Source organism: Lithobates pipiens, unplaced genomic scaffold (assembly GCF_037356315.1).
Source record: "Lithobates pipiens isolate NorthernLeopardFrog02 unplaced genomic scaffold, aLitPip1_a1.2 Scaffold_10, whole genome shotgun sequence".
NCBI classification, from domain to species: Eukaryota; Metazoa; Chordata; class Amphibia; order Anura; family Ranidae; genus Lithobates; species Lithobates pipiens.
This window is the reverse complement of record NW_027507686.1, coordinates 24,734,688-24,761,159: the sequence shown is the minus strand read 5'-3', so window position 1 is coordinate 24,761,159 and position 26,472 is coordinate 24,734,688. Positions and strand designations below refer to the sequence as shown.

General features: G+C 43.4%; 1 protein-coding gene across 1 annotated transcript in view; it reads left to right on the top strand.

The window, feature by feature from the left end:
* Positions 1 to 26,472, top strand: part of GARRE1 (granule associated Rac and RHOG effector 1) — a gene marked incomplete in the record, with an annotated part of 106,274 nt that overhangs the window by 40,576 nt on the left and 39,226 nt on the right. Inside the window, 2 exon segments of the mRNA XM_077452825.1 lie at positions 11,743 to 12,007; positions 12,226 to 13,116. Of these exon segments, the coding sequence (XP_077308951.1) occupies positions 12,631 to 13,116 (486 nt within the window).

Genomic DNA, 26,472 nt, shown 5'->3' with positions numbered 1-26,472 from the left:
AGTGCTCCTAAGCTTGTTACCTGTATAAAAGACACCTGTCCACTGGAGCAATCAATCAATCAGGTTCCAATCTCTCCACCATGGCCAAAGACCAGAGGGCTGTCCGTGGATGTCGGGGACAAGATTGTAGACCTACACAAGGCTGGAATGCGCTACAAGACCATCACCAAGCAGCTTGGTGAGAGAGTGACAATATTTGGTGCGATTATTGGCAAATGGAGTTTTGGTAGTTTTTTTTTATTTATTTATTTTCTTTATATACATAAAAAAAAAATATATATATATATATATATATATATATATATATATATATATATATATATATATATATATATATATATATATATATATATATATATATATATATATCATATTAAAAAAAAAAATTTAGTGTGCACAAATGCAATATATTGCCTGATTTATTTAGTTAAAATATAAAAAAAATGAAAGCAGACTTCCACTAAAAAAAAAAAAAAAAAATTTTTTTAAGTCAGCAGCTGCAATATTTGTAGCTGCTGACTTTTAATCAGACACTTACCCGTCCCAGGGTCCAGCAATGCTGAGGAATGAAGCCCCGCTCGTCTACCCCTCTGCTCGGTGGCGCCGGCTTTGTAGCTGGGCGCCCAGCTGTGGCTTGACAGCCGGGCGCCCACTGTGCATGCATGAGCTGAGCTGCGCCCCATGCCGTGACTGGCCATGCAATCATCTGGGACCTGTGACGTGTCCCAGATAGCCTAGAGGGAGGGGGGAGAGGTGAACTTCCGGCGCCAGAAGGAAGTGGGAGCTGGAACCCTCTGAAAAGAGGGTATCCTACCCCCCCCCTCCCAAAAAACTGACATGCCAAATGTGGCATGTCAGGGGGTCACCTTCTCTTAAAGCGGAAGTTCCATTTTTGGGTGGAACTCCGCTTTAAGTCACTTGGCGTAAATGGATACCCAATATGTCAAGACTTAGAATTTTGTGCACCCATGAACTACAATACTCAGAATTGTCTAAATTGTGTCACCTATTAATAGTGGTATTAGAAATCTTGCTCTCACTCAATTTGTAACAGGTAGCACAACTGAAGGTTTCGTACATAGGTGTCCCCTACGTGTGCATTTACATATGTACACAAGGGTGATGTCACCGGCTGAATGCACTCTAATTATCTCCTAAATGGTGCAAGCTTAGGAGATATTCACAGTACCTACAGGTAAGACCTTATTATAGGCTTACCTGTAGGTACAAGTGGTAAAACGGCAACAAACTTATCACATAGGGGTCAGGTATGTATGTATGTGTCCCACCACCGTGCTGACTCATATATGTCAATGGCCAATGGTGACACCTTAAAGAAGAGCTCCAGTCTCCCCCCCCCAGAAAATTAAGTCGGCAGCTACAAAGGCTGTAGCTGCTGACTTTTATTTTAAAGACATTTACCTGTCCAGGGACCCAGCGATTTCGGACAGTTTCCTGCTTTGCATTGTGAATGGTCCTGCAGTCCTCTGGGACCTGTGTGTGTCCCAGAAGGCTGCCGAGAGAGGGAGGGGAGGAGGAGGGGCCTCTTGGATCGCCATGGCGTTCTGAGTTGGAAGTAGAAACAAGTGGAGCTTCCTGTTTTTTGGGTGGAGCTCTGCTTTAAGGTGGTCACATTAGATGACACACTTTGTAGGGCATTTGGCTATCTTCAGGTCATGTGCATATTGTGCTATTGTGGGCTTACCTGGGGAGGAAGTGATTTTTATAAACGCTTAATTTTTTATTTATTTTGTTCCCTACCTAATACTTTGAACCCATTGCTGGTATTACTAATTGTTGTTGCAATGCAACCGTTCATTCATGTTTATGGTCTCCGCTGTGGGCATTGAATCTTTTAGAATGCAACTGCCCCTGCAAGCGTCCCTGAATGTATAGGGCAACCTTTGTGTAGCCATCTTTCTCCGGTTATCTGTGTCATTGTCCCTGCTGTCTCTTTTATTATATAAAGGTTACAATAAGACAAGCTAGAGGCAAGCAAGGATCTAATTTTAATCTTCAGGAGCTATATTTAACCGAGCCGCCTCCAACAAAGGAAATGCCAGCAAGATTGTGCGGCTTGTGTTTATTTTCCGAGTTATAAAGCGGGTCGGTCTGTCAAACAATCCGAAGTTTGGCTTCTACTCTTTGAGGAGCGTCTGTAAACACAAGCAAAGACCTTTGGGTTGGGGAAATGGTCCAGTGTCCTTGAACTTGGGCTGACTGAAGACATCAGAGGAGGGTCCCGACCATATGAAGATGTTTTTTAGGTCCAGCTTCAGGCATGAATGTAAGCGCTGGTTCGTCCATGTGTTCGCTTAGGCTATGGAGCGAGGAAGGAGGACACACATGCAGACATGTAGGCTACATGCATATGGACGCATTTGCCCATGCAGCATAAATGGGCTGCTTATTTTTGGTGCTAAGATTGTCCTGGTGCCGCATAAAGCTGCCTCCGCCCCTCGTGTCTATGGGCGGCTATACGTGGCACCAAAAAATACGCAGCCCATTTACATTGCACAGTCAAATGTGCCTACGGGCATGTAGCCCGAGTACAGCTATGCACTGCCATTACTGTGGTAGTGTCTTGTCCCCAATAGGGTTTGGAGATTTTTTTTTTTTTACCACGTCAGCTCTGGAAGGTTTATTCCCCCCCCCCCCCCCCCCATTGGCTCCCACTGCTGTCACTCAATTCCAGTGACATGGGAGGCGGGGCCGAGACCTGCTTTCTGTGTCAATGGACGCAGCAGCAGGACTCCTGAGCGTGCCCCCATGGAATACGGCTCTCCGTTTGGGCACTCGAGAAGAGGAGGAGCCAGGACCGCGGCTGAGGGACCCAAGAAGAAGAGGATCACAGCCACTTGTAGGGAAATATGACATATATATATATATATATAAAGAAAAAAACCTTTACACAACCCTTTTAAACTGTCAATTGCGTGGTCGTGCGACAATATACCCAAATAAAATCCCACCCCACAGATAGAGCTTTCTTTCGGTGGCATTTAATCACCACTGTGGTTTTTGTTTTGTGCGATATACAAAAAAGCCCAACCATTTTGAGAATTTTTTTTTTTACATTCTGCTATAAAACATATATATATATATATATATATATAATATGTGTTTTATAGCATATATATATAATGTGTGTGTGTGTGTATATATATATATATATATATATATATATATATATATATTATGAAAATCGATTTTCTTCATCGATTTAGGCCATTATGTATTCTGCTACATATATTTGGTGGAAAAAAAAAAATCCCAATACGTTTATATTGGTCTGCACAAACTTTGACACTAATACTGTGACAGTGCTAAAAAAAATATGCACTGTTGCTGTACTAATGACACTGGCAGGGAAGAGGTTAACAGGGGCGGTCATAGGGTTAGTTCTATTCCCTGGGTGTGCTTACTAACTGTGGGGGAGGTGCTTTTGAATGGGACGATGTAAAGCTCCTTGTCCCTGCTCAGCAAATTCCCCTCTTAGGGAACGGTGGTCTGCCTTGTTTACAGACTGCCGTTCTACCTTTTCTCTTAAACGATTTGCGGGCCCCGGCAGACATCGCGTCTACTGGACCCCACTGATTGGTTCCCACTGTGTCCAATCACCGCAGAGACGGGTCGCTAGACGCGCACGCGTGCGTCCCAGACCCGGAAGTGTCAGATCACATGCCAGGTATGTGATTCTGTCTGTACATGCCCTTCTGCTGCAGTATATCTGCGAATAGTGCTTTCATCTGCTTTTCTCTAGAAGGTCGGTGCCATCTTTATATAGGCATCATCTACTTCTACTGAGCGGACTGGCTCAGAGATGGACCCCATCATGTGAGGTCCTGTAGACACTTGTGGGGTTTCTCCTACGTCTGCCGTCGCACTGTAGTGAGCGACAATGGAAATCGCATTTTTCTGTGTTGCCCATTTACATAAGGCTATTTGGGGCGGGGAGTCCTTTAGCGGTAAAGCACCGCTAGTTTTGGCAGTGATTTTATCGCTGTTTGACGTTTTTCAGGCTGCTAGCCGGGCGCTTTTTAACCCCTCAAGAAGGAGTTAAAAGTGCCCGTTTTGTGGCGCTTCTGAAGCGCTGCCCATTCATTCCAATGGGCAGGGGCAGTGTATACAGAGCTTCCACACTGCCCCAAAGATGCTGCTTGCAGGACTTTTTTTTTTTTTTTTTTTCCCCCGCAAGCCCACCGCCCCAGTGTGAAAGCGTGAGTGGGGAGGCATGAGAAGCAGTTTTCAGGTGCTTTTACAGGCACTATTTTTTAGCATTAAAACGCCTGAAAACTGCTTCAGTGTGAAAGGGGTCTAAATGTGATTTTTGAAAGTGCATGTGCTTCTTTTGGTACTTAGTATAGTGCATTTTTGGTCCCATAGATTTCAATGGGAGAGCGTGAGAAGCACATGAAAAATGGTGGCAAAGTTTTGTGTTTAACAACCAGTCTACAAAAAACAACAAAAAAACACACAAACTCAGATAAACACTAGCTATGAAAACAAATTGAAAGATGCATGATTAAGCAGTGGCACTATTGTGAACCTAAGCTAAATCTTGCTGAATGTGCTGCTTTTGACTGTGCTGCTGTTGACTGTGCTCACAAATGCCCGACACAGATCAGCCCCTGCTGCAGCCTTTCTTTGACTTGCTACACAGTTTTTCAATTTGAGCGATCACTGGGGGGGAGGCGGCGGAGATGCTTCCTCCTCCCTGAAGCAGACTGGTGACATCCCAGCCTGGGCAAAGTCACAGAATTTAAGTTTATTGAAAAACGGAGCATATTATGACGTCAGGAACGTCTTCATGCAGATATAAAGTTACTGACAGGTTCACTTTAAAGTGTTACTAAACCCACAACAGTAAAATCAGTGTGTATATGCAGTAAAGAATGCTTGTTGTACTCACTGTGGAACCTAAGGGGTTAATCCTCCGCATTGTGTAAAAAAAAAAGGCAGTTTTGATCCTTTCTTCTCTGATCCTCCCCTTCCTCTGTCCCCAATTCATCTTCTGATGAGACTTTGGAGTCACTTTTGCACATGCTCAGTTTGTGTACTGCTAGAGAGGTTTTTTTTTTTTTTTTCTTGGGAGGGTGCATCTGATCAGCACGGAGCCAATCGGCACTGTCCAGACAGATGGCCTAGCCTCATAGGACAGGCAGAATGAAAACTCCTCCTACAAGCTTTACCCAATCACTGATAGAGGTCACAAGACTGCTATATACTGCTGATGAGGAAAGGTATTTAGCAGTTTATATTTACTAAAATAATCGCATTCCCATGTTCTGTGGGAGACGAGATATAGTGAATGCAGGGTCCGGGGTTTAGTAACACTTTAAGCCGTATTTTAGGTAATGGCATGCTCTTCCTCCTGGATTTGTACGCTATATTGAACCAGAACACAACACACAGCGGGAGGAATGTGTACACCCCCTGAAGCTGGCCCATGGATTGTCTTGTGTAGTCTGAACCTGCTCTCTGGGAATAAAGATACTTTTTGCGTTTTAGGTCAATTGCCTTTTAAAGGCAAGCCGGCGAAGCCTTGTATTTTGAAGCGGCTCCGATACTGGCTCTTCATAGGACTACCTCGGATGTTTGCCTATGTTGTCATTCCCAAAATATTTGCGTCCCGTGCCAGGAATCTCTCTAATACGATTAGCCACAGTCCTTTTTTTACATTGTTCCGGGGTTTAATGTGCTCAGCAGACTTACCCATCTTCATAATAGTGACTTATCCAGTTGTGTAATGTCATTATGTGGGATCCATATTGTTTACTATAAAAAGCTTTTTGGACGAAACGCAGCCACACTTTGTCATGAGCAAATACAGGATTATTTAAAACAGGACTCTGAGCAAATTGCTACTGTAGGCTACACAGATACAACCTACATGTGAGCATTTTTTACCCACCAAGAGATTTATAATCCACAGTAGAGTTGCACGATTCGGGCCAAAAATGAGAATCACAATTTTTTTTGCTTAGAATAAAAAGATCACGTTTCTCTTGTAATTCTCGCGATGTAAAACTTTTCACATTATTCAATAAAAAAAAAAAGGCTAACTTTACTGGTTAGGTTTTTTTTTTGTTTAATGCATTAAAGCATCTTTTTTTATTTATTTTTTTAATTATTATTGCATTTGAAAGACCGCTGCGCAAATACATTGTGACATAAAATATTGTAACAACCACCATTTTATTCTCTAGGGTGTCTACTTAAAAAAAAAAAAAAAAAAAAAAATATATATATATATATATATATATATATATATATATATATATATATATATATATATATATACACACACACACACACACACACACACACACACACACACACACACACACACACACACACACACACACACACACACACACACACACACACACACACACACACACACACACACACACTATATATATGTGTGTGTTTGGGGGTTCTAAGTAATTTTCTAGCAAAATAATAATAATAATTTTAACTCAAAAACAACAAATGTCAGAAAAAGGTTTTCTCTGGCTTCAGAGGAGCAGAGGGAATTCTTTGCATAGAATTGTGAAACACTTTAGTTAAGATCGCGATAACGATTCTTGACGATTAAGGCTTCATTCTCGCAAGGTGGATCCGCTGCCTCAGAAGTCCGCCAGCTCAGTGGGAGATCGCTCCGTTGATGTCCGCTGAGCCGGCGGATGACAGGTCCCTCTCTGCTCACTGAGCAGGGAGGGGCTTGTCGAGCGCCACTGGTTTCTATGGAGAGATCGGATGACAACGGACAGCATGTCCATTTTCATCAGATCTCACCCGATCCGACCCGCCAGTGATGGATCCGAACATCTGCTTTTGGCTTATCAGACTGGGTCGGATGTCAGCGGACGTGTCGCCGCTGACTTCCATCGCTCCATAAACTAACATGGAGCACTTGTTGAGGTCCGCCGTCAAAACTGACAGGCGGACCTGAACGGTCCGACAGTAGAAAGGGGCCTAATTGTGCAGCTCTAATGCATAGGGTTCTGTTTCACTGTATATAGGCAGAGGGTGCCACTGCTATTCAAAAAAACCTGTGGCTTCCAGAGTTGTTTCTTACACTTATTACAGCATAATTGAGCCTCACTTACCCCTATTAAAGTGTATTTCCAGCTGGATGCTTATATTTTATTATTTTATATATTTGTTGCTTTGCCTGCAGTTTTAGTCTAGGTTCACACTGAATGTAGCTTTGAAATTGTGCGACTTCACTTGAAACCGCACAATTTCAAAGCCACATGTCGGTGCGACTTCGGGTGTGACATGGCTGACATCTGTGTGATTTTCGTTCACAGGTGTCAATGCAAGTCGCACCTGCAATCGGCAAAAGTAGTGCAGGAACTACTTTTTTTTTCAAATTGGTGCGGCGATGCAAAGTCGGCATCGCACCGATTTTGAACATTTTCATTACTGTTCAAAATAATGTTTTCAGTGGGGTGTGTTTTCAGTGGGGTGTGTTTTCAGTGGGGTGTGTTTTCAGTGGGGTGTGTTTTCAGTGGGGTGTGTTTTCAGTGGGGTGTGTTTTCAGTGGGGTGTGTTTTCAGTGGGGTGTGTTTTCAGTGGGGTGTGTTTTCAGTGGGGTGTGTTTTCAGTGGGGTGTGTTTTCAGTGGGGTGTGTTTTTCAGTGGGGTGTTATGCAATTTGACCTGTAAAATTGCATGACAAGTGTGTGAATGGGGGCTTAAAGTGTATAAAGTATATAACTATCTATAAGTGTATCTTCTGAGTAAGTACACTTACACTGGCCATACATGGATTGAAACATGACCAGTTTAGCAGGGACGGGCCAAATTTTCGATTCATGTATTAACAGGGTGGTTGTGCAGTAGTATAACTACGGATCGAATTCTGTACAACCGCACTGTTTGAAAATTCCTGCTCAATTGGATCAGCACTGTCGGCTATAGCCGACAGCGCTGATCACTGTTTTCTGGTGGTGTGGAAGTCTCCCTGCTATCGGAATACAAAGGCACAGCGGAAGGATTCCCCCGTCCACATCAAACGTGTGGATGGGGGAAATCAAGTCCTTATTTTTTTGTTCAACGAAAAAAAAAAAATATTTTTTAAATCTATGGGCTGCCTTACCCTCATCAGCATGAAGGAAAAAAATGGCTGTGATCCACTGCTGTCAAAATATGTAACGAAGGATGTAAAAGTTACACAAAGATGACTTTAGGCAGAATTTACACAGATTATTCACTAATTTTAAAAATCCACTTTAATTTCCCTTTAAATTCTGCTTCACAAGCGACTTGTTGGGATCCCTCCTGTCTCCAGTGTGTCTCATGTTGGTTTACCTGAACAAATATAACACTGCTTCTGTAAACAACATGGATGGAATATTCTGCGTTTACTTTGTGAGTTTCCTCTTCCTCACAATGGTGGTGAAGGACGGTTTATGTCATAGCGTATCTATGGTCACAATGTAAAATCCTCCTATTAATTTCCACATTGTATTCCAGTTATTTCTAGTTTTACGCCTAATAATCTGAACCATCTTTTATTTTATAAACTTATTCTGAGGACCCCCCCCCCCCACATTTACCTCTTTACATTTTTTGGCACGTAGTCACTATGCCCAGCGAGTAGGCACTGCTGTGTCGCACATTACACAGAGCCTGTGTTTTTCGTCAGAAATTGTAACAGAAGTGACGTTCCGTCGCCGCCATTTTTTATTTATTTTTTAAATACAATTTTTCCGTTGCCGCCATCTTGCTACACATATGCAGGGTGACTGGTCTTGTCTCCGCCCCCTCCTCTAAGTTTCTGCAGGCAGCCTGTGGTGGGTGGAGCCTGCTGGACCCCTCCCACACAGCTCAGCTCTCTGCACAGGCTAACAGTACAGGGATGATGTCACTCCTACTTTTAAAAGTTAATATCTGCGTTTTGAAAGGCATGCAATGAAAATTTATATTCTCTGTAGGTGTTGAGGAATATATTTAAATTTAAACTAATTGTGCCCATGGTTTTAGCTTTAAGTGAGCAAGTTACATTTCTTAATCCTTTTTCTCTATGGCATACATATCTGTTAACAGCTGTCATAATCTTTTAGGCTATGTTGGATTATCTTCAAACTTGGCCATTAATCCCCTGTTTAATGCCATCTAATAAATCAGTGCGATTTTCTAGTCACGGCTGTGAGGAAAGGATCGGTTGCAGGATGGATTTTTATTTTATTTAATCGGTGATCCATTTTGTTCGGATTTACATAGTAAGATTGAAAAAAAAAAGACACAAGTCCATCTAATTGAACCATAAAAAAAAAAAATATCATCCCATCCCATATACCCAATCCTATACCCACAGTTGATCCAGAGGAAGGCAAAAAAAAACCCCAGAAAAGCATAATCCAATTTGCTACAGCAGGGGAAAAAAATCCTTCCTGATCCCAGAGAGGAAATCAGATTTTCCCCGGATCAACTTTACCTATAAATGTCAATACTCAGTTATATTATGTACTTTCAGGAAAGTTTTCAGGCCTTTCTTAACGCAATCTACTGAGCTGGACAGCTCTTACTGGGAAGAATCCTTTCTGTATTTGGAGATTTTTTTTTCTCCTCCAGACGTAAAGAGTGTCCCCTTTTTGTCCTCTGTTTACCATAAAGTGAATAACTCAACACCAAGTTCACTATATGGTGATCATATCTCCCCTTAATCTCCTCTTCTCGAGAGAATAAATTTAGTTCCTCTAATCTTTCCTCATAGATGAGCTCCTCCATGCCTCTTATCAGTTTGGTTCTCTGCACTTTCTCCAGTTCCCCCAATATCCTTTTTGAGAACTGGTGCCCAAAACTGAACTGCATATTCCAGGTGAGGTCTTACTAATGATATATCTCTCTCTCTGGAGTCCATACCTCTCTTAATACAAGAAAAGACTTTGCTCGCTTTGGAAACCGCAGCTTGGCATTGCGTGTTATTATTGAGCTTATGATCTGCCAAAACCCCCAGATCCTTCTCCACCTTTGTTTTGAAGCAGTTTTTTTTAAATTATTTTAATGCATATCATATGGTTTTGGTACTGCATGAGGACAGCGCTGGTGTAGAAACATGCATTCACGATCCTTTTCTATGTGCCGAGTGTTTTGCAAGAGCTTTTTTTTGGAAATTTGGAAACTGTCCATGTTTGCATTGGTAGAGGATGTAAAAGAAAACATTAATCAACTGATGAAATGAATGGTCCACATGTGTGAAAGGGGCCTTGGCCTAAGTGGAATCTGCTTGCTCAGTGGGTGATCTCTCCGCTGATCCTCGCTGAGCAGGTGGATGACAGGTCCATGTCCGACTCCGCAATGAAGAGCAGACACGGACACAGTCCCGCTCTCCTCTATGGGGCAATCTGATGGAAACCGATCACCTGTCCATTTGCATCCAATGCCATCTGATCTGCCGGACAGATGGGGAAAGGGACCCACATCTGTCTATATTTTTCCCAGATCGGATGGCAGTGGGTGTCAGAGGACATTTGTCTGCTGTCATCCGTCGCTCCATGGAAACTGGAGGGTCCGATCAGGGCCGCCTGAAAAACTTTTGTTAGTATTGGATAAAGTGAAGAGGGATTAGTACACCTATGTTTTTATTGCAGTTTGTGTCTCCATTGGGGTGATTACCCCTCTCTATTTTTTTTCATTTATCTCTGAAAGTTACATTTAAAAGAAAATCCCAAATTTTAGGGGAAATCTTCCAATGGGGACACCAATTCTGGTGACCTGGGGGGGCCCAAGTGACTTCCTTTAATTTGCAGGGATTGCCTTTCACTTCCTGTTTCGACTTTGGGACAGGAAGCAAAGGTAAATCTCACCAATGGGACACAGATGGGCAAAAAAAAAATCTGACAGGTGTTCTCACTCTCCCTTACTCCATAATGTTGGGGGGGGGGTTGACTAGGAGTCAAGTTTTCACTATAGTTCTACTTTAAAGAGGAAGTAAACCCTGATGGGTTTACTTCCTCTTTCATTCCCTGCAAAGCATAATGGACTACTATGCATTGCATAGTAGTCCATTATGTGTCACTTACCTGACACAGGAGCCAGCGAAGTCACCGCTGTCCCCTGTAGCCCGGCGCATCCATCTTCTCGGTGGGGTCTCGCAGCTCCACCGCTGTCAATCGGCGATGACGTGACTCCCGCGCGGCATCTTCGTCATTGATGATGATGCTGCGCTCAGTGCGCCTGCGTGCCGCTGTTTAATACCTTTATAGGTTTAGATCTCTCTCTCTCTCGCTACAAAAAAAAAGAATGTTTGGGGGTTATAAGTAAGATTCTAGCAAATAATACTGACTTGTAAACAAAGTGCCAGAAAAAACCTGGTCGGCGTTTAAAAAAAACGCAAGCCTTTACAATCACTTTTATTTATTTTTACTTTGTAAAGATAATACATTTGAAATCACTTTTTATTTTTTACTTATTAAATTTTATTTATTATCTTTACAATCACTTTAAGGTGAACTACAAAGAAGGTAATCCCTGTAGTGAATGTTATGTTCTTGTCTGATGTAAATAATAGAAGAATGTTACTTGTCAGCTGTAGTGATTTTTGTCGGTATATAATAACAGCCCACACAGCTCTCCAGGACAATGACCACTTTATTTTTTTACTTTGTACATCCCCCAATGTTCTGCGCTCCTCCCAGAAATCTTTCAGGGCTGAGAACTTTGACAATAATAAAAACAACTGTACTGAAACCCTCTCTCTCCTTTTTTTTTTTCTTTCCTTTCACAGGAAATGACCTAGAGGCCTTACGAATACATTGTGCGCATTCTTTCTCCACAACGCCATCCAGAGCAAACTCAATCTGGGAGCTGCACTTGTTTCCGCTGTTACCAACTACCTCAACGTACCCAGAGGAGGAGGAAGAGGAGGGGAAGGGAAGCTTTCCCAGTAGCAATCTGTGATTTCACACTATCGAGAACATAGTATTAGAAGCACTTAAACTCGGAGCAGACTGGATCTGCCGGACTGTAGCATTTACACACCTGTTATTACGGTATATATTTTTTCCTTTTTTTTTTTCTCTCTCTCATTGAGAGGCTGTGGGTCGCTTGAAACGCACTGTTGACCAGTGTTTATGGTGGTTCATTCTTTTCTTTCTTTTTTTGTTTGATTGCAACTTTATTTTTTTTTTTGGTATTTTTTGTGCTTTTTCTTTGCATTTAAAGGATTTATACTTTTTTTTTTTCACGCCCTCCTTGGATGTCTATATAGGATTTTTGCAGCAGTGGGATTCCTGACCGGTGACGAGAAGCAAAAGAAAAAAAGGGAGCCGTTTTAGGACAAAGGGACACGCACAGTTTTTTTTTTTTTTTTTTCGGAGACTTCAGCTGGTTTGGAAAATACAAGTTGTAAGCCGCAGCTGGGCTGCATGGAGTCCTAAAATTCTCCCAAGTCAGCATAATTGCTGCCTTCCTCTGCTGATACAGATTACCCACGCTTGCCTTTTGGAGATGCCTTTTCCGAAACCTATGTATGCAGCCCTCCTGTACTATCTGACCTAGCCCGTCGTTTAAAAAAAAAAAAAAAGAAAAAAGAAAAAAAAAAGGCAAAAAAAAAAAGGCTGATTCTGGAGGACGCCTGCCTAGGTTTGGGACGCCTTTGGCTACTAGGTCACCTATGTATTGCTGTAGCGCACAAGAAAGTAAGATGGACTACAAGAGGCGGTTCTTGCTTGGCGGGTCCAAGCAGAAGGTGCAGCAACACCAGCAGTACCAAATGCCCGAGCTCAGCCGGACTCTGAGCGCACCCCTGGCCTCAACTACCCCTTTAGTGTCCTCGGCTAACGCGGGCAGCTGCCCCCATCCTGGTGCCCACACTACCCCCATCGCGGACATCCAGCAGGGTATCTCGAAGTATTTGGACGCGCTCAATGTCTTCTGCCGCGCCAGCACTTTCCTCACCGACCTTTTCAGCAGTGTTTTCCAAAACTCGCACTACTCGAAGGCAGCTATGCAACTCAAAGACGTGCAGGAACATGTCATGGAGGCTGCAAGTCGACTCACTGCAGCAATAAAACCAGAGATCGCAAAAATGCTAATGGAGCTGAGTGCTGGCGCCGCCAACTTTAAAGATCAGAATGAATTCAGTCTGCAGGACATAGAGGTGAGTTTGCTGTTTTTTTTTTTTGTTTTTTTTGTTTTTTATATCTTATTAGCTGTGGTTTTCACTTGCATTATTTGTTGTCCTGGCCACAGCTGATTTTCTGCTTTGGTTTCCAAAATTGCTTCTTTAAAGTATTCGTGCATCTTGAAATCTGAACCCCAGACAAACTGCCTAATGCAGAGAAGAAATATATAAAAGAGTTGTTCTGCAAGTATTTGTATTTCTCCTCATCCTGCCACACAGCCAGGCAAATAACACCACTTACAGATGAGGAATACAGGGGTGTCCTCTCTCTCTCTCCACCCCTAGCCGGTTGTCTGTGCTGTAAAAAAGCAGCAGGAGACTGATGGGGTCCACTGTCTGCTCACTCTGCTCTCTCCTCTTATCAGCACATTGTCTGCACCTTTTGCATGCAGTTAACCCGATTGGCTCCTAGTCCTCCCTCTCCCTGACTGAGTGCTGCTGTTTTTTTTTATTCTAGAATGAAGTGTGTATACTTTGTTGTGTTCACTGTTTTCCATGGTTTAACATTCCTGCTGTAACGTTTATGCCCTGGTTATTGCAGATTTTCCTTCACTTCTTGTCTGGTAACCTGGACTGGCATGTTCACAACACAATGCCATGAGCTGCGTAGCACGCGTTGTCGCATGTTGCAGTTTGTTAAAAAGTTCTCCTCCATTTGTTTGCTCTGCCCCCTCCAGTGCCACCATTTTGGCATGTGCACAAAAAATGCCAAAAGGCTCTGCCCAGCTGTTGGGTTGTGGCAGAGCCCTTTTAGCACATCTGCGCCTCCGCAGCAGATTTCCCATGCATGCGCAAAGACAGCAAAGTTTTGGGACTTTGTAATGCCCACATTTGCAGATGTATTGGGCAACTGATACATGTGGAAATGCACCACATGGGTTAGTTGGGACCCAAAGTCCTATGGCACATCCGTGTATACGCAGAATTCTGGATGTGGGGTAAAAAAAAGCAGGGGACATTTTTACCTAAGCGATCAATGCGGAATTATAATAACAATCTATATCCAAGTGGAAGCTGAAATTCAACATGAGTGGGCTGAAATGCATATCAACGCATGTGAAAATAGGGCAGATTCACAATGAATGGCCATGCATGTGACTATACTAATACACTTCACATGTTATTCAATTCAGTGGCATGTCCCCCATGTATATAAATTTGTAGGTCTTGGAGATGAGATATATAGAGAGCTATAGGTATATATCTATCTAATTTGTTTGATATATATATATATATATATATATATATATATATATATATATATATATATATATATATATATATATATATATATATATCCATTTTACCGCAGGTCCAATTTTCTTATAGTTCCAAACATTCATGTGTTTTTTTTTTGTTTTTTTTTGTTTTTTTTCTTCTTCTTTTGATATGGGTTATTTTTAGTTATTGGTATATATAGTATGACATGTGACCAAGAATAGGAATAAAGAACTCTATTGTTTGTGACAACTATAAATATTACATGGCAAGTGCCACGGCTTATTTTTGTTTCTTGGTAACAAAAATGAAGCAAGCATTTAATGGCGGAGATTGGATAAAGATACAACCTTTTTATTTGCCAATGTAAATAAAGTTTTATGTAATGACCACTAAGACTGGCTGTCACGGAGATCAGTTTAATAACTATGCGAATAGGTTAATGACACTTGCATGTAACATCTACTGACCCCATGTTTTGCAGGTCTTGGGGTTCACTTGCTCTTTTGAACTTTTAAAGAAAAAAGAAAATTTTTACTGTCCGGAGGGGCGTGCCAGACTGCTGCAGAGAGACCTCTGCTCTCTCATAGAGCATAGTGGTGGTTGTTGGCTTGCTGCACAGCCTCAGAGCATTGCCCTTGGTGGGTATTTAAAGTCGTTGTAAAGGCACAAGGTTGCTTTCGTTTTTTACCTTTTTTCTGGTAAAAAAAGTGTGCAGCAGCTCCCCCCCCAATACTTACCCGAGCCCCCCCCCTCTCGATCCAGCGATGTCCACGGGAGCCTTGTCCCTCCAGGGACTTGCTCTCCTGATTGGTCATTGGCTCCCACTGCTGTCAATCAGGAGACTGAGAGGGCGGAGCTGAGCCGCCGCTCCGTTTGTGTGCATGGACACACAGAGCCGCGGTTCGGAGCGCACCTGTTTGGGTTGCCCCAGAGAGAGCTGCTTGCTGTGGGGGCACCTGGCAGGAGGAAGGGGCCAGGAGTGCCAGGAGCATTTTGTTTTTATTTTTTTTAATAAATAAAGCAGACACTGGAGATGTTGCTTTATCTAAACACGGGATTGCCAGAAAACAGGAGGTCAGGGGCAGGCACTGTCACGAGCCGACAGACAGGGAGGGGGAGAGGACAGAGAAGAGAGCAGATGACGGAGGCTTGTAAACTGACCAATATGCCCGTGCTCAGCAGCCATAAGTTGTGGTCCTTTTACAAGGGGGTGGCAGAAACTGGCTGGATCAGCCAGGTATTTCAGCTGATACAGGGGGTCAAATGACTTGGCACAAGCACTGTGCTGTTTTTTATTTAAAGGGACAGGATACATTCCCCCCCCCCCCCCAGGGTAGAAAACGCTTGGGGGTTTTTTCTGCCTGTAAGAGCTTTAAAGCCTGTTAGGAGCCGCTGCTTTGAGATGCGGTGTGACCCCCAACTTGCATCAAAGTTGACTAGTAAGGCCCTCATGTACACTGCTGCTGATAAACAGACGTTTAGGAGCAGTTGGGTGTTTTTTTTTGCCCGTGAACTCTCCTCTGTTATCTATAAGTACATGTACACAGGGTCGTTTATAGTCGGGAAATATAGAAAAAAAAGGAATTCAAAAAACCTATGGGCGGATTTTAAAGGCTTATCAAACACAGAGTACAAAAAATGACTTTATTTTTATTGAAAAAATATATAAAGTATGACAACCAAAGACATGAAAGAAACAATAAAAATCGATACATGATGTGAACCCTTAATGCGTCTACGCGTTTCGTTGTACACTTCTTCAGGACACATATGGGGTTCAATGGTTGCAAAGAGGAGAGGGATCTCGCTATGTAAAGATTAAAAACGCACAGATTACAATAACCTATAATAAAAACGAAAAAAAAAAACACTAGTAAAACCAGAACAGAAAGTCATGACACATGCACATAGAGCAAAAATACTTATGACAACAAGAGTATGTTACCTTGCAAGAGGGTCACATAAATACGTATTAGTCAATCAGTGATTAGACAAAAAAAAGGTTTACAATAAAGAAAAACCTACAGAAAAGCTCAGCGGAAAAACAGCTGAATACAGCCAGAATACATAGAGGCCACCTGAAATTCAAAATGGGGAAAAAAAAACAGTTTAAATGACTAAAATAGTATAGCAAAGGTCGTTTATAGTAGTTTCCAGGCAGTTTGAGTTTAGAAGCATTTTTTTGCAAGGCGAAAAAAATGCATTCAGGACGGCTGTTCAGAGGCATTTGAAACACTGAATGCCTGTAACAGCTTGTAAAGGTGGTAACTTGCGTTTACCACGTTTCGTTTTATAGGCTTTTTAATGGAGATACATTTCTGACCATTTGCAATGCAAAAAAATGCTTCCAAGCGCGGCATGTAAATGCGGCACAATGGACGTTTTTAAACGGTTACTAGCTGTCCAGTTCCATCGTTCAGGAGAGGTTTTAAAAAAAAGTCTCGTGTACATGAAGCCTTATTGTTAGGAATCATGGGGTACCACTTGTAATGCGACTCTGTCCAAAGTCACAGGAAAAGTCGCACAAGTGTGAAGGGCCTAACTGCTTCTAAGGCCTCATGCACACTGGACATTTTTGGGCGCTTTTAAAGCAGCTGTTTTTGGCTTCAGACTTTGATTGTTCCAAAAAAAAAAAAAAAAACTCCCAATCTTGTTATCCTATATGTCCATGCACACATAGACTGTTAACAGCAGTTTTTGGCAGGGGCGTTTGGCTTAAAAAAAAAAAAAGCGTAAAAAAACAGTATAGCTGCGCTCCCCCATTGATTTCAATGGGCAGGAGCGGTATACACACCACTCCTTCACCGCTCCAATGATGCTGCTAGCAGGACTTTTTTTTTTTTTTTTTTTACCGTCCTGCCAGTGCACCGCTCCAGTGTGAAAGCCCCAGGGCCCTTTGCAGGCGCTATTTTTAGCGCTGTAGCGCCTGCCAAGCACCCCGGTGGGAAAGGGGTCTTAGTGTATACCCGACTTTAGAGTTGTCTTCTCAGTTCCTTCAGTATTAAGTTCTTTTAATATATTTACTGTAACCGAAGGGCCACTTTGATGGTAGCTATCATTTCTCAAACTGCTGTGATGACATTGCAACAGAACAAAGGGGAGGGTAAGTTCTCGTAATCCCTAATTCAGCTCCTTCAGAAAGATTTAAAGTGGAACTACAACGGCATCTGAGCACAACAAACCATAAACACTATTTAAAGGAGTTGTAAAGGCAGACGTTTTTTTTTTTTTTTGCTTTTTTTTTTGTCTTGGTACATTCTATGCATTAGGATAAAAAGCCTTCTGTGTGTAGCAGCCTCCCCAGCACCCCTTAATACTTACCCGTACCCCATCTCTGTCCAGTGATGTCCATGAGTCCCTCAAGTTGTCCAGAACTCTCCTCCTTATTGGCTGAGACACAATTGGCTCACGTGGCTGCCAATTAAAGTCAGCCAATCGGGAGAGAGAGAGGGGGGACGCAGCCGAACGGCAGCTCCTTGTCTGAATGAGCACACTGAGCTGCAGCTTGGCTCGGGTGCCCCATAGCAAGCTGCTTGCTGTGGGGCCACTCAACAGCAGGGAGGGGGCCAGGAGAGCTGAAGAGGGACCCGAGAAGAGGAGGATCCGTCTGTGTGCAAATCCAACTGCACAGAGCAGGTAAGTATAACATGTTGTTTAAAAAATCCATCCATGTCTCTATGCTTTATTTTGCTGAGAAATCACTTTATTCCCCCCCATAGCATTTCTGGCTGAGTCAAGTTCTGCTTTAATTTGTTCTGCGTTATGTTGCTTCTTCCTCCCTCAAAGGGGTTAATGCAGCAGCCATCACCTGGACTTCAGGAAAACATCACTTCCTGTTTCCATGTTTGGAGTCCAGGATGTAACACACAGCTGTTTCCATGGAAAAGTGTGAACGAAAATGAGCTTTTCCTGCAGGAAACACCGGGAATCTCTTTGGGGTTCTTTTATTAGCTGATGAACTCCTGCGAATAGCCGTCGTTCCTGGAGGCAGAGGGGCCGACAATGCAGAGAAAGCAGATAGCTTTGCCCGTTGCATCCAGTGAGAGTCGAGGCCTCATTTCCCCGTGCAAGTGAAAAAAAGAAGCCCCGTTGCTCCATTCCACTACAAGACTATTTTGCAAACCATAAAAAACCCTCCACTTCTAAACCAGCCACCACTAGGGTTTCCCTTTGCACGCACTTTATTCCAGTGCCTAGCTTTTTTTTTTTTTTTTTTAAACCACTTCTGGGCCCGCCTACTGTCATTTTTACGTGATGACTTTGAAGGAGGATATCGTTGTTATGGCAGCAGCTAGCTGCCCTAACCCCCGGTATCCTCTTCTTCAGCGGGCAATCCGCTACAAGATAAAAGTGGCCTCTGCGGCAAATTCGCCGCAAGATCACTTTTATTGGCCGTGGGAGAGGGACCCGGTGCTCTCCGCCACTTACCGAAGCAGTCGGCAGCAGCAGAGGCGATCGTGTCTGTCCCCTGTCTGGGTAACGTCCCTTCCACCCATAGCTCTTAAAGGGTCAAGGTTTTTACCTTCATGCATTCTTGTGCATAAAAGCAGGAACTCACCCTGGTCATTGCCTCCTCGGCTGAGACCGCAGCAGGAGCCATTGGCTCCTGTTAATCACAGCCAGTGAGCCAATGAGGAGAAAGCAAGGACGGGGTCGGGCCATGCTTCATTTGTGAATGGACATGCAAAGTAGTGTTGGGGTCTCCATAGCAAGCTGCTTGCTACAGGGTCACTTGACATTAGGGAGGGGCCAGTAGCACCAGCTGGGGACCCGAGAAGAGGAGGATCGAGGCTACTCTGTGCCAAACCATTACACAGAGTAGGCAAGTAACATGTTTGTTATTTAACTACTTCTTTACTGTGCAATAGCCGAGACTGCTACAGCGCAGTTCTGTTCGGAGAGGAGACGTCTATGGACGCCCTCTTGGAACCACGCCCTTGCATCTAATGATCCTTTGTACACTGTGGGTTACAGAGCGTAGTAAAGGACTAATCACAGCAGCCCTTTACAATGTGATCAGCAGTGATTGGACACAGCTGATCACATGGTAAACAGACTTTGCAGTATTTTCCTAACACTCTGTCACGGCGTGAGGAGAGCCGGTAACCGGAAATCCTGACGGGACATGTACACAGATAATCGGGGCACTGATCATCGATGCCCATCAAGCCACCTCACCAGTGCAGTCTCAGCGCACATTGGTGAAGGAGAAAAAATTAAACTTATTTGCAAACATTTTTAAATAGAAAATAAATAAAATTATTTTATTTTTTCCAAATTTTCTGTCTTTTTTTTTTTTTTTTTTTTTTTTTCATTTGTTTAGCAAAAATAAAAACCCCAGTGGTGATTAAACACCACCAAAAAAAAGCTCTATCTGTCTTGAAAAAAACAATTTTATATGGTTAGTGTAGCATGACCATGCAATTGTCATTCGAAGTGTGACTGCGCTAAAAATTGTCCTGGGCAGAACGGTGTATAAGTGCCCAGTAAGCAAGTGGTAAAGTGATATTAAAGTTTCTTGTTCTAAAAAAAAAAAAAAAAAAAAAAAAAAAAACGTTTATTTGCCTGCTCTGTGTAGTGGTTTTGCACAGAGCAGCCCCGATTCTCCTGCTGATTGCTGTGGGGGCGCCCGCTGCTTTGTGTCTATATTCAGACACAGAGCCACAGCTTAGCCCCGCCCTCTCTCTCCCCTCATTGGCTCATTGACTTTGACAGCAGTGGGAGCTAATGGTACCGGCTGCTGTCTCCGCCAATGAAGATGGAGAGTCCCAGACAGCGGAGGCTCTCGTGCAAAATCGCTGGATTGAGATGGCGCTCAGGTAAGTATTGGGGGGGCTGCTGCACACAGAAGGTTTTTTTTTTTTTTTTTTTTTTTTTTTTATCTATATGCATAGAATGCATGAAGATAAAAAAAAACGCCTGCCATTAGAACCGCTTTACAGAAAACATTTAAAGTGGCGTTCCACCGAAAAGTGGAACTTCCGCTCATTTGATTCTTCCCCTTTCCGGTGACACAATTGGCACCTTTCAGGGGGGAGGGAGGTGCAGATACCTGTATAATACAGGTATCTGCACCCACTTCCGGCAATAGTCTCGCCCCTTCCCGCAGCCCCCCGCTGTCTCCTGGAAAACACAAAGGTCCCAGGAAATAGCAGGGACCACTTGCGACGCGCAGTGTGACTCGCGCATGCGCACTAGGGAACCGGAAAGTGAAGCCGCAAAGATTCACTTCCTGATTCTCTCAATGAGAATGGCAGCGGCACTAGCCGAGAGCCGAGCGGTTGGTCGGCTTCGGCTGCCGACATCGCTGGACCTTGGGACAGGTGAGTGTCCATTTATTAGAAGTCAGCAGCTACAGTATTTATAGCTACTGACTTTTAATATTTTTTTGTTAGGTGGACTCCCTCTAACATCGATTTGGTGATGTTCCGTTTCCTGCTTCGTCCTCTTACAGGGTCAGACTGATGAATACTCAGAGAAGAGCGACACTAATAAATTGTAGTAACTTCTAATAAAATGTATTTAAAATCGCAGGAAAAAAAAAACTTAAAATTAGGCAGTTCCAGCAATGCATGTATCAGGGCTCAAGGGAGCAACATTTGCCTAGACAACTTTTTCAAGAGGGCCTCTTAACATTAGGAAAGCAAGTGCGTTTCTGGCAGGATCCCCAGATGAAAAGAAGCAAAAAAGCCAGACAGAAGAGGACTCTGGCAGCCGCAACATCTAATCAGTCCGTCAGACAATCCGATCGTGCGTGGGCTAATCCGATCGTCTAAAAAAAATCAGAAGGACCTAGAAATAGAACATGATTCAAATCTGTCCGATGGGCTCAATTCCTATCGGGATAACCGTTCGTCTGTATGCTGGTCCGACGGACCAAATACGACGCAAGGGAAGCTACTGGCTATTGAACTTCCTTTTTTAGTCCCATTGTACCTCATCGCGTTCAAAACGAACGGACTTTTAAACGGACTTAGTCCGTTCGTGTGTCGCCAAGTCCGTCCGTCCGTTCAGAAAGTCCATCGGAACTCCGCGGAAAGTCCATCGGGAAGACCGTCGGACCTAGTCTGCCGGAAAGTCCGGTCGTGTGTACGCGGCATTAGGCTTACTAAGCTGTATGTTGGATATTTCCTCCTTCTCCCCTTGACTGATTGTAAGCAGTTTTATGGCCTTTCTATTAAAAAAGAGCAGCCAGTGCAGAGCTAGTGTTGGGCTTACTAGAAAGCCCAGCATGGTCTGCTCAAAAAACTGTAAATGGAATCCTTGTTTATTCATTGCACGTTTGTGAAATGAAGACCTCTTACAAGTAATAGTCACAGTCCAGTGTTACTGAAAAGGCTGTAGATTGCTTAAAGACTACTGCATGGGGGGAGGATGTGGGGGGCAGTTTGGGTACATTTTTAGGGAGCAATGATATTTACTTGCAAGGACACTGTACTCTAAACACTATTTTTTTTTGCTTCCCGCTTAACATTTGTGATGGCAAAGGGGTGGGCTTTAACTGCACATATGCATCACTGGGCAACCAATGCTTCTGTGCACGCTGCGTCCTCCCAACATGCACCAAGCTGTCAAAAACAGCTATCTGTCCCCCACCACAGATGGGTAGCCGCTGGGACTGACTCCCGATCATGTGACCCCCGTGACAACGTTTTACAATGGTCACATGATTGCTCCTTCCTACCCCTTAGCATACCGACCTTATGAAAGGTACGCCAGGGCTGGGTGAGAAGCGGGTTTAACACAACGGCCATAACAAAGACTAAAGGGATTTTTTGTTTTCTTTAAAACAAAAGTTATTTCCTGTTTCAGATAAATGTCATAGCTTTCCCATTAGCTGAAAGAGTCCAAAAAATGCTGACAATTGTGACTAATTGTTGCATTTTTAATTATGAGAATTAGGATGCCATCGCCGCCGTCAGACGTCACTAGAATTGAAGGGACTTTCCACTTCTTTCCCTGGAAATTAAAAATGCCTTTAAAGACCTCCAAGATATCTTGATGAAACAAATCCGTTAGTCCGTTTTGCCTGTCCCTGCAGCTGATCTTTTGATCTTTGATCTTTTTCCCATTTACTGACTTGCCATGACTTGTTCTGCAACTGTCTTTTTGTGGAAGTGGACATCTTGGTAGAGACAGGGTTTTGCTTCCCCATTTTTGGAGCCTTCAGCAAGGAGAACAGTGAGTAGCAAAGTAGTGGCATCACCAAATCTTAATCCCAATCTCCTGAGACTAGCAATCGGAGGCAGTAGTGCCTTGGATCTCACACTGAATGTACAACCTCTATTCCAAATTAAAAGTTGGGGCGCTGTGTAAAACATACATAAAAACAGAATGCAATGATTTGCTAGAATCATAAACCCATATTTTAGTTACAATAGGAAACATATCAAATGTTTGACCTGAGAAAATGTACCATTTTAAGAAAAAAATAAGGTAATTTTGAAAATGTTGGCAGCAACGCATCTCAAAGTTGGGACGGGGCAACAAAAAGCTGGCAAAGTAAGTAGTACTACTAACGAGGAAGAACTGAAAGAACATTTTGCCACTAATTAGATTAATTGGCCAGGTCAGTAGTAACATGATTTGGATACAAAAAGAGCGCCTCAGAAGTAAGGATGGGCAAAAAGGGTTCACCAATCTGCGAAAACCTTCTTCTAAAAATTGTCCAGCAATTGCAGATTAATGTTCCTCAACGTAAAATTGCAAATACCTTTTTAAAGGGCTTGTAAGCCCTCGTGTTTTTTCACCTTAATGCATCCTATGCGCGCTCCAGAATCCCACATCTGTGCCCATTCACACAGACTGCAGGACTCGTCCTCGGCGTCATTGGATTTGATTGACAGCAGTGGGAGCTAATGGTTGCGCTGCTATAAATCTTTCCAATCAGGACACAAGACAATAGCTAGTGCTGGTGAGCTCATTCCTGGCTGGATAAAGATCAGAGTCAGGTAAGTAAAACAGGGGCTGCAGCATCACAGAAGGTTCTTCACCTTAATGCATTAAGGTGAAAAACCATGAGGGTTTACAACCCCTTTAACACCAAGACCATTCTAAAAACCTGTAGTAGGTTCTCTTTAACATATCCCATATTCCAGAAGCTCCTCCGACCTTGTCCTTGTGTGACTCTTCAGGCTGCACTGATTCTCGAATGTACGCAGCTGGGCTCAGGATGGTCCATTGGAAGCAGCTCGCCTATTTTCTGAGGACCAAAGGGATTAAAAAAGGTTCTTGATATGCTGCCTTTACTTTCATCTTTATAGAATGCTAGAGTTGACTCTTTAATGGGAAGAATGGGTTTAGCTCTTGGTTTTTGAGTGAAGTTTTAATGTTTGTCAGTAGAAGAGCCTTCACCCTCCATGCCTGTACATGATCGTCCTTGCCTTTTTGTTTCCAGCGATTTGGGATAAAGGCATGTCCCAGGATTTCCTCTTAATGACCCCGCTGTCCCAGCAGCCCCTACACTCCTAGCTCCTCTCAGTCTGCTCTATTTCCTTTTTGCTTTATCTTGGCTAATCCAGACTTGTATTGTTCCTTCCCCGCAGACGCATACGATCTCTGGGCTTGGGGAAAAAAAAATTGTCCACAATTTTGCAAGCAGTACTTTTGAAGAATCAATAAACAAAGCGTAGAATCCGCCTTGTGTAAAAACTGCTAAACTATATTTACAAATGTGTAAATGACGGACAAATGAGATTCCTATCTTAACCACTTGACCCCCCCCCCCAAAGTCCCCTTCCTCTTCATAACCAGGACATTTTTTCCTTTTCAGCACTGTGCTACTTTGCTGGTGCAGTCATGCAATGCTGTACCCAAATGAAAAATTGCATCCTTTTCCTTTTTTCATACAAATGCAGCTTTTTTTTTTTTTTTTTTTAAACGGTTTTTGATCACCACTGGGTTTTTAATTATAAACCAAAAAGCCCAAAAGTTTGTAAATTTCTTTTATATATTTTTTTACTACTTTGTTACAAAACATTCAATAAAAAAAATAAATCAAGTTTCTTCATTAAAGGAGTTGTAAACCCTCGTTTTTTTCACCTTAAAGAGGAAGTAAACCCTGATGAGTTTTACTTCCTCTTTCATTCCCTGCAAAGGTAAAGCATAATGGACTACTATGCATCACTTACCTGACACAGGAGCCAGCGATGTCACCGCTGTCCCATGTAGTCCGGCACATCCATCTTCTCGGGGTCTCGCTGCTCCGCCGCTGTCATTCGGTGAAGCCGCGATGACGTCACTCCCGCGCTTGCGCACGGGAGCCGCCACGCGCGGCATATCGCCGTTGACAGTGCGCCTGCACGCCGCTGTCTACGGTGCATGCGCTATAGACAGCGGTGCCTGTCTTTCGGCAAATATCTCCTAAACCGTGTAGGTTTAGGAGATATTTCTTGGACCTATAGGTAAGCCTTAATCTAGGCTTACCTGTAGGTCAAAGTGTGTTGTAAGGGTTTACAACCACTTTATTGCATCCTATGTATTAAGGTAAAAAACTTCTGTCACTGACCGGCCTCCCAGTGATTCCCCCCCCCCCTTTTTCCTTACCTGAGCCCCATAATTCCCTTGGCGGAGACGCGTGCTCCCTCTCTGCATGGGGTCCCGGCTCTTGATTGGATAGATTGATAGCAGCGTAGCCATTGGCTTCTGCTGCTGTCAATCAAATTCAATGATCCAGGGCCGAGTCCGGCATTCCTGTCTATGGACGCAAATGCTGGACCCAGGAGTGTGCCCACAAAGTACCCTGGGAGAGCTCTTCTCCTAGAGGGTCATCTAATGCAAGGAGCCACAAGAGCTCCTGAGGGACCCCAGAAGAGGAGGATTGGGGCAACTCTGTGCAAAACGAGCTGCACAGTGGAGGTAAGTATAACCTGTTTGTAAACCTTCCTGTGTGTATGTTGGTTTGTGTGAAAGTTACAGTGTATACAAACTAAAAACAATGGTTGTGTACTTACACAGCTATGATGCTATACTGGTAATGGCAGTGATCAGTGACCTATAGAGTGGCTGGCAATCTGACACTGGCTGGTAGGTACACTAGGTGACACTAATACAATGATCGCTAATACTGTACACTGTCACTGTGCTAATGACGCTGGCTGGTAGGTATGCTAGCTGACACTGACCTAAATTTGACACTAATACAGTGATCAGTGCTAATACTGTACACTGTCACTGCTAATGACACTGGCTGGGAAAGGGGTTAAGATCTAGGGGCAATCAAGGGCTTACCTGTGTGCCCAACAATATGTAATGAGTGTAACATTTGCTGCTTTTATTAATTGATCTGACAGTTTCTTCTCCCCGCTTTGCAGGGAGAAAAAACATCCAGATCGCTGCTCTGAATCCTGTGCACACACACACACACACACACACACACACACACACACACACACACACACACTACTGTGCTATGCTGTGATTTGGACACCATTGATCAGCGGGTCTCAGCCATAAATCATTGACCGGGGGCCTGCTGACAAAATTCCAGCCACAGTGCAGGTCAGCGGCGCCTGAGCGGCCCATACCCAGAAGCGATCTTGCAACATTTATTTGGGTTGCTGAGCCTGCAGCTGCCGCTTGGTCACAGTAATTCTACTGTGGCTGAGCGGCAAGTGGTTAAAATTGTTTCCAGTATGTGTGTATACGCATGGATATAAGCTAGAGAACTTCTATTGTAAGCCCATTAAGAAAAGGGACTTGTGTAAAAGAGCTGCGTAAATTGTTGGCACTATATTCATGCCTGAAATAAATGACTAAATGATTGGCCTTGTCCACAACTGATCTTTCAGTTTCAAGTGTTAATTGATGAGCTGACTCACCGTCTCCTGAGTGTAATTTGTGCCCGTTCTCACGCAAGGTCACAGCAAAGAGGTTTCTTTTGTAGCTGGATTTCTCAATTATGCGTTGGGTCTCCGCCATGGAGTACCCAATATGACATATATTTTTGGAACGGTTGAGGCAGATTTGGGAAAAGATTACCATTAGACTCAAGAAGTTGTGCAAGACTAAACCATGGCCCTGTTAGTAGTGCAAAAAAAGGCTGTATTAGCAGCCCCCTTTAATAGAGATCACTCTTACACCAGCCTGTCTGCAGAGTGGTGAGTTCTTTCT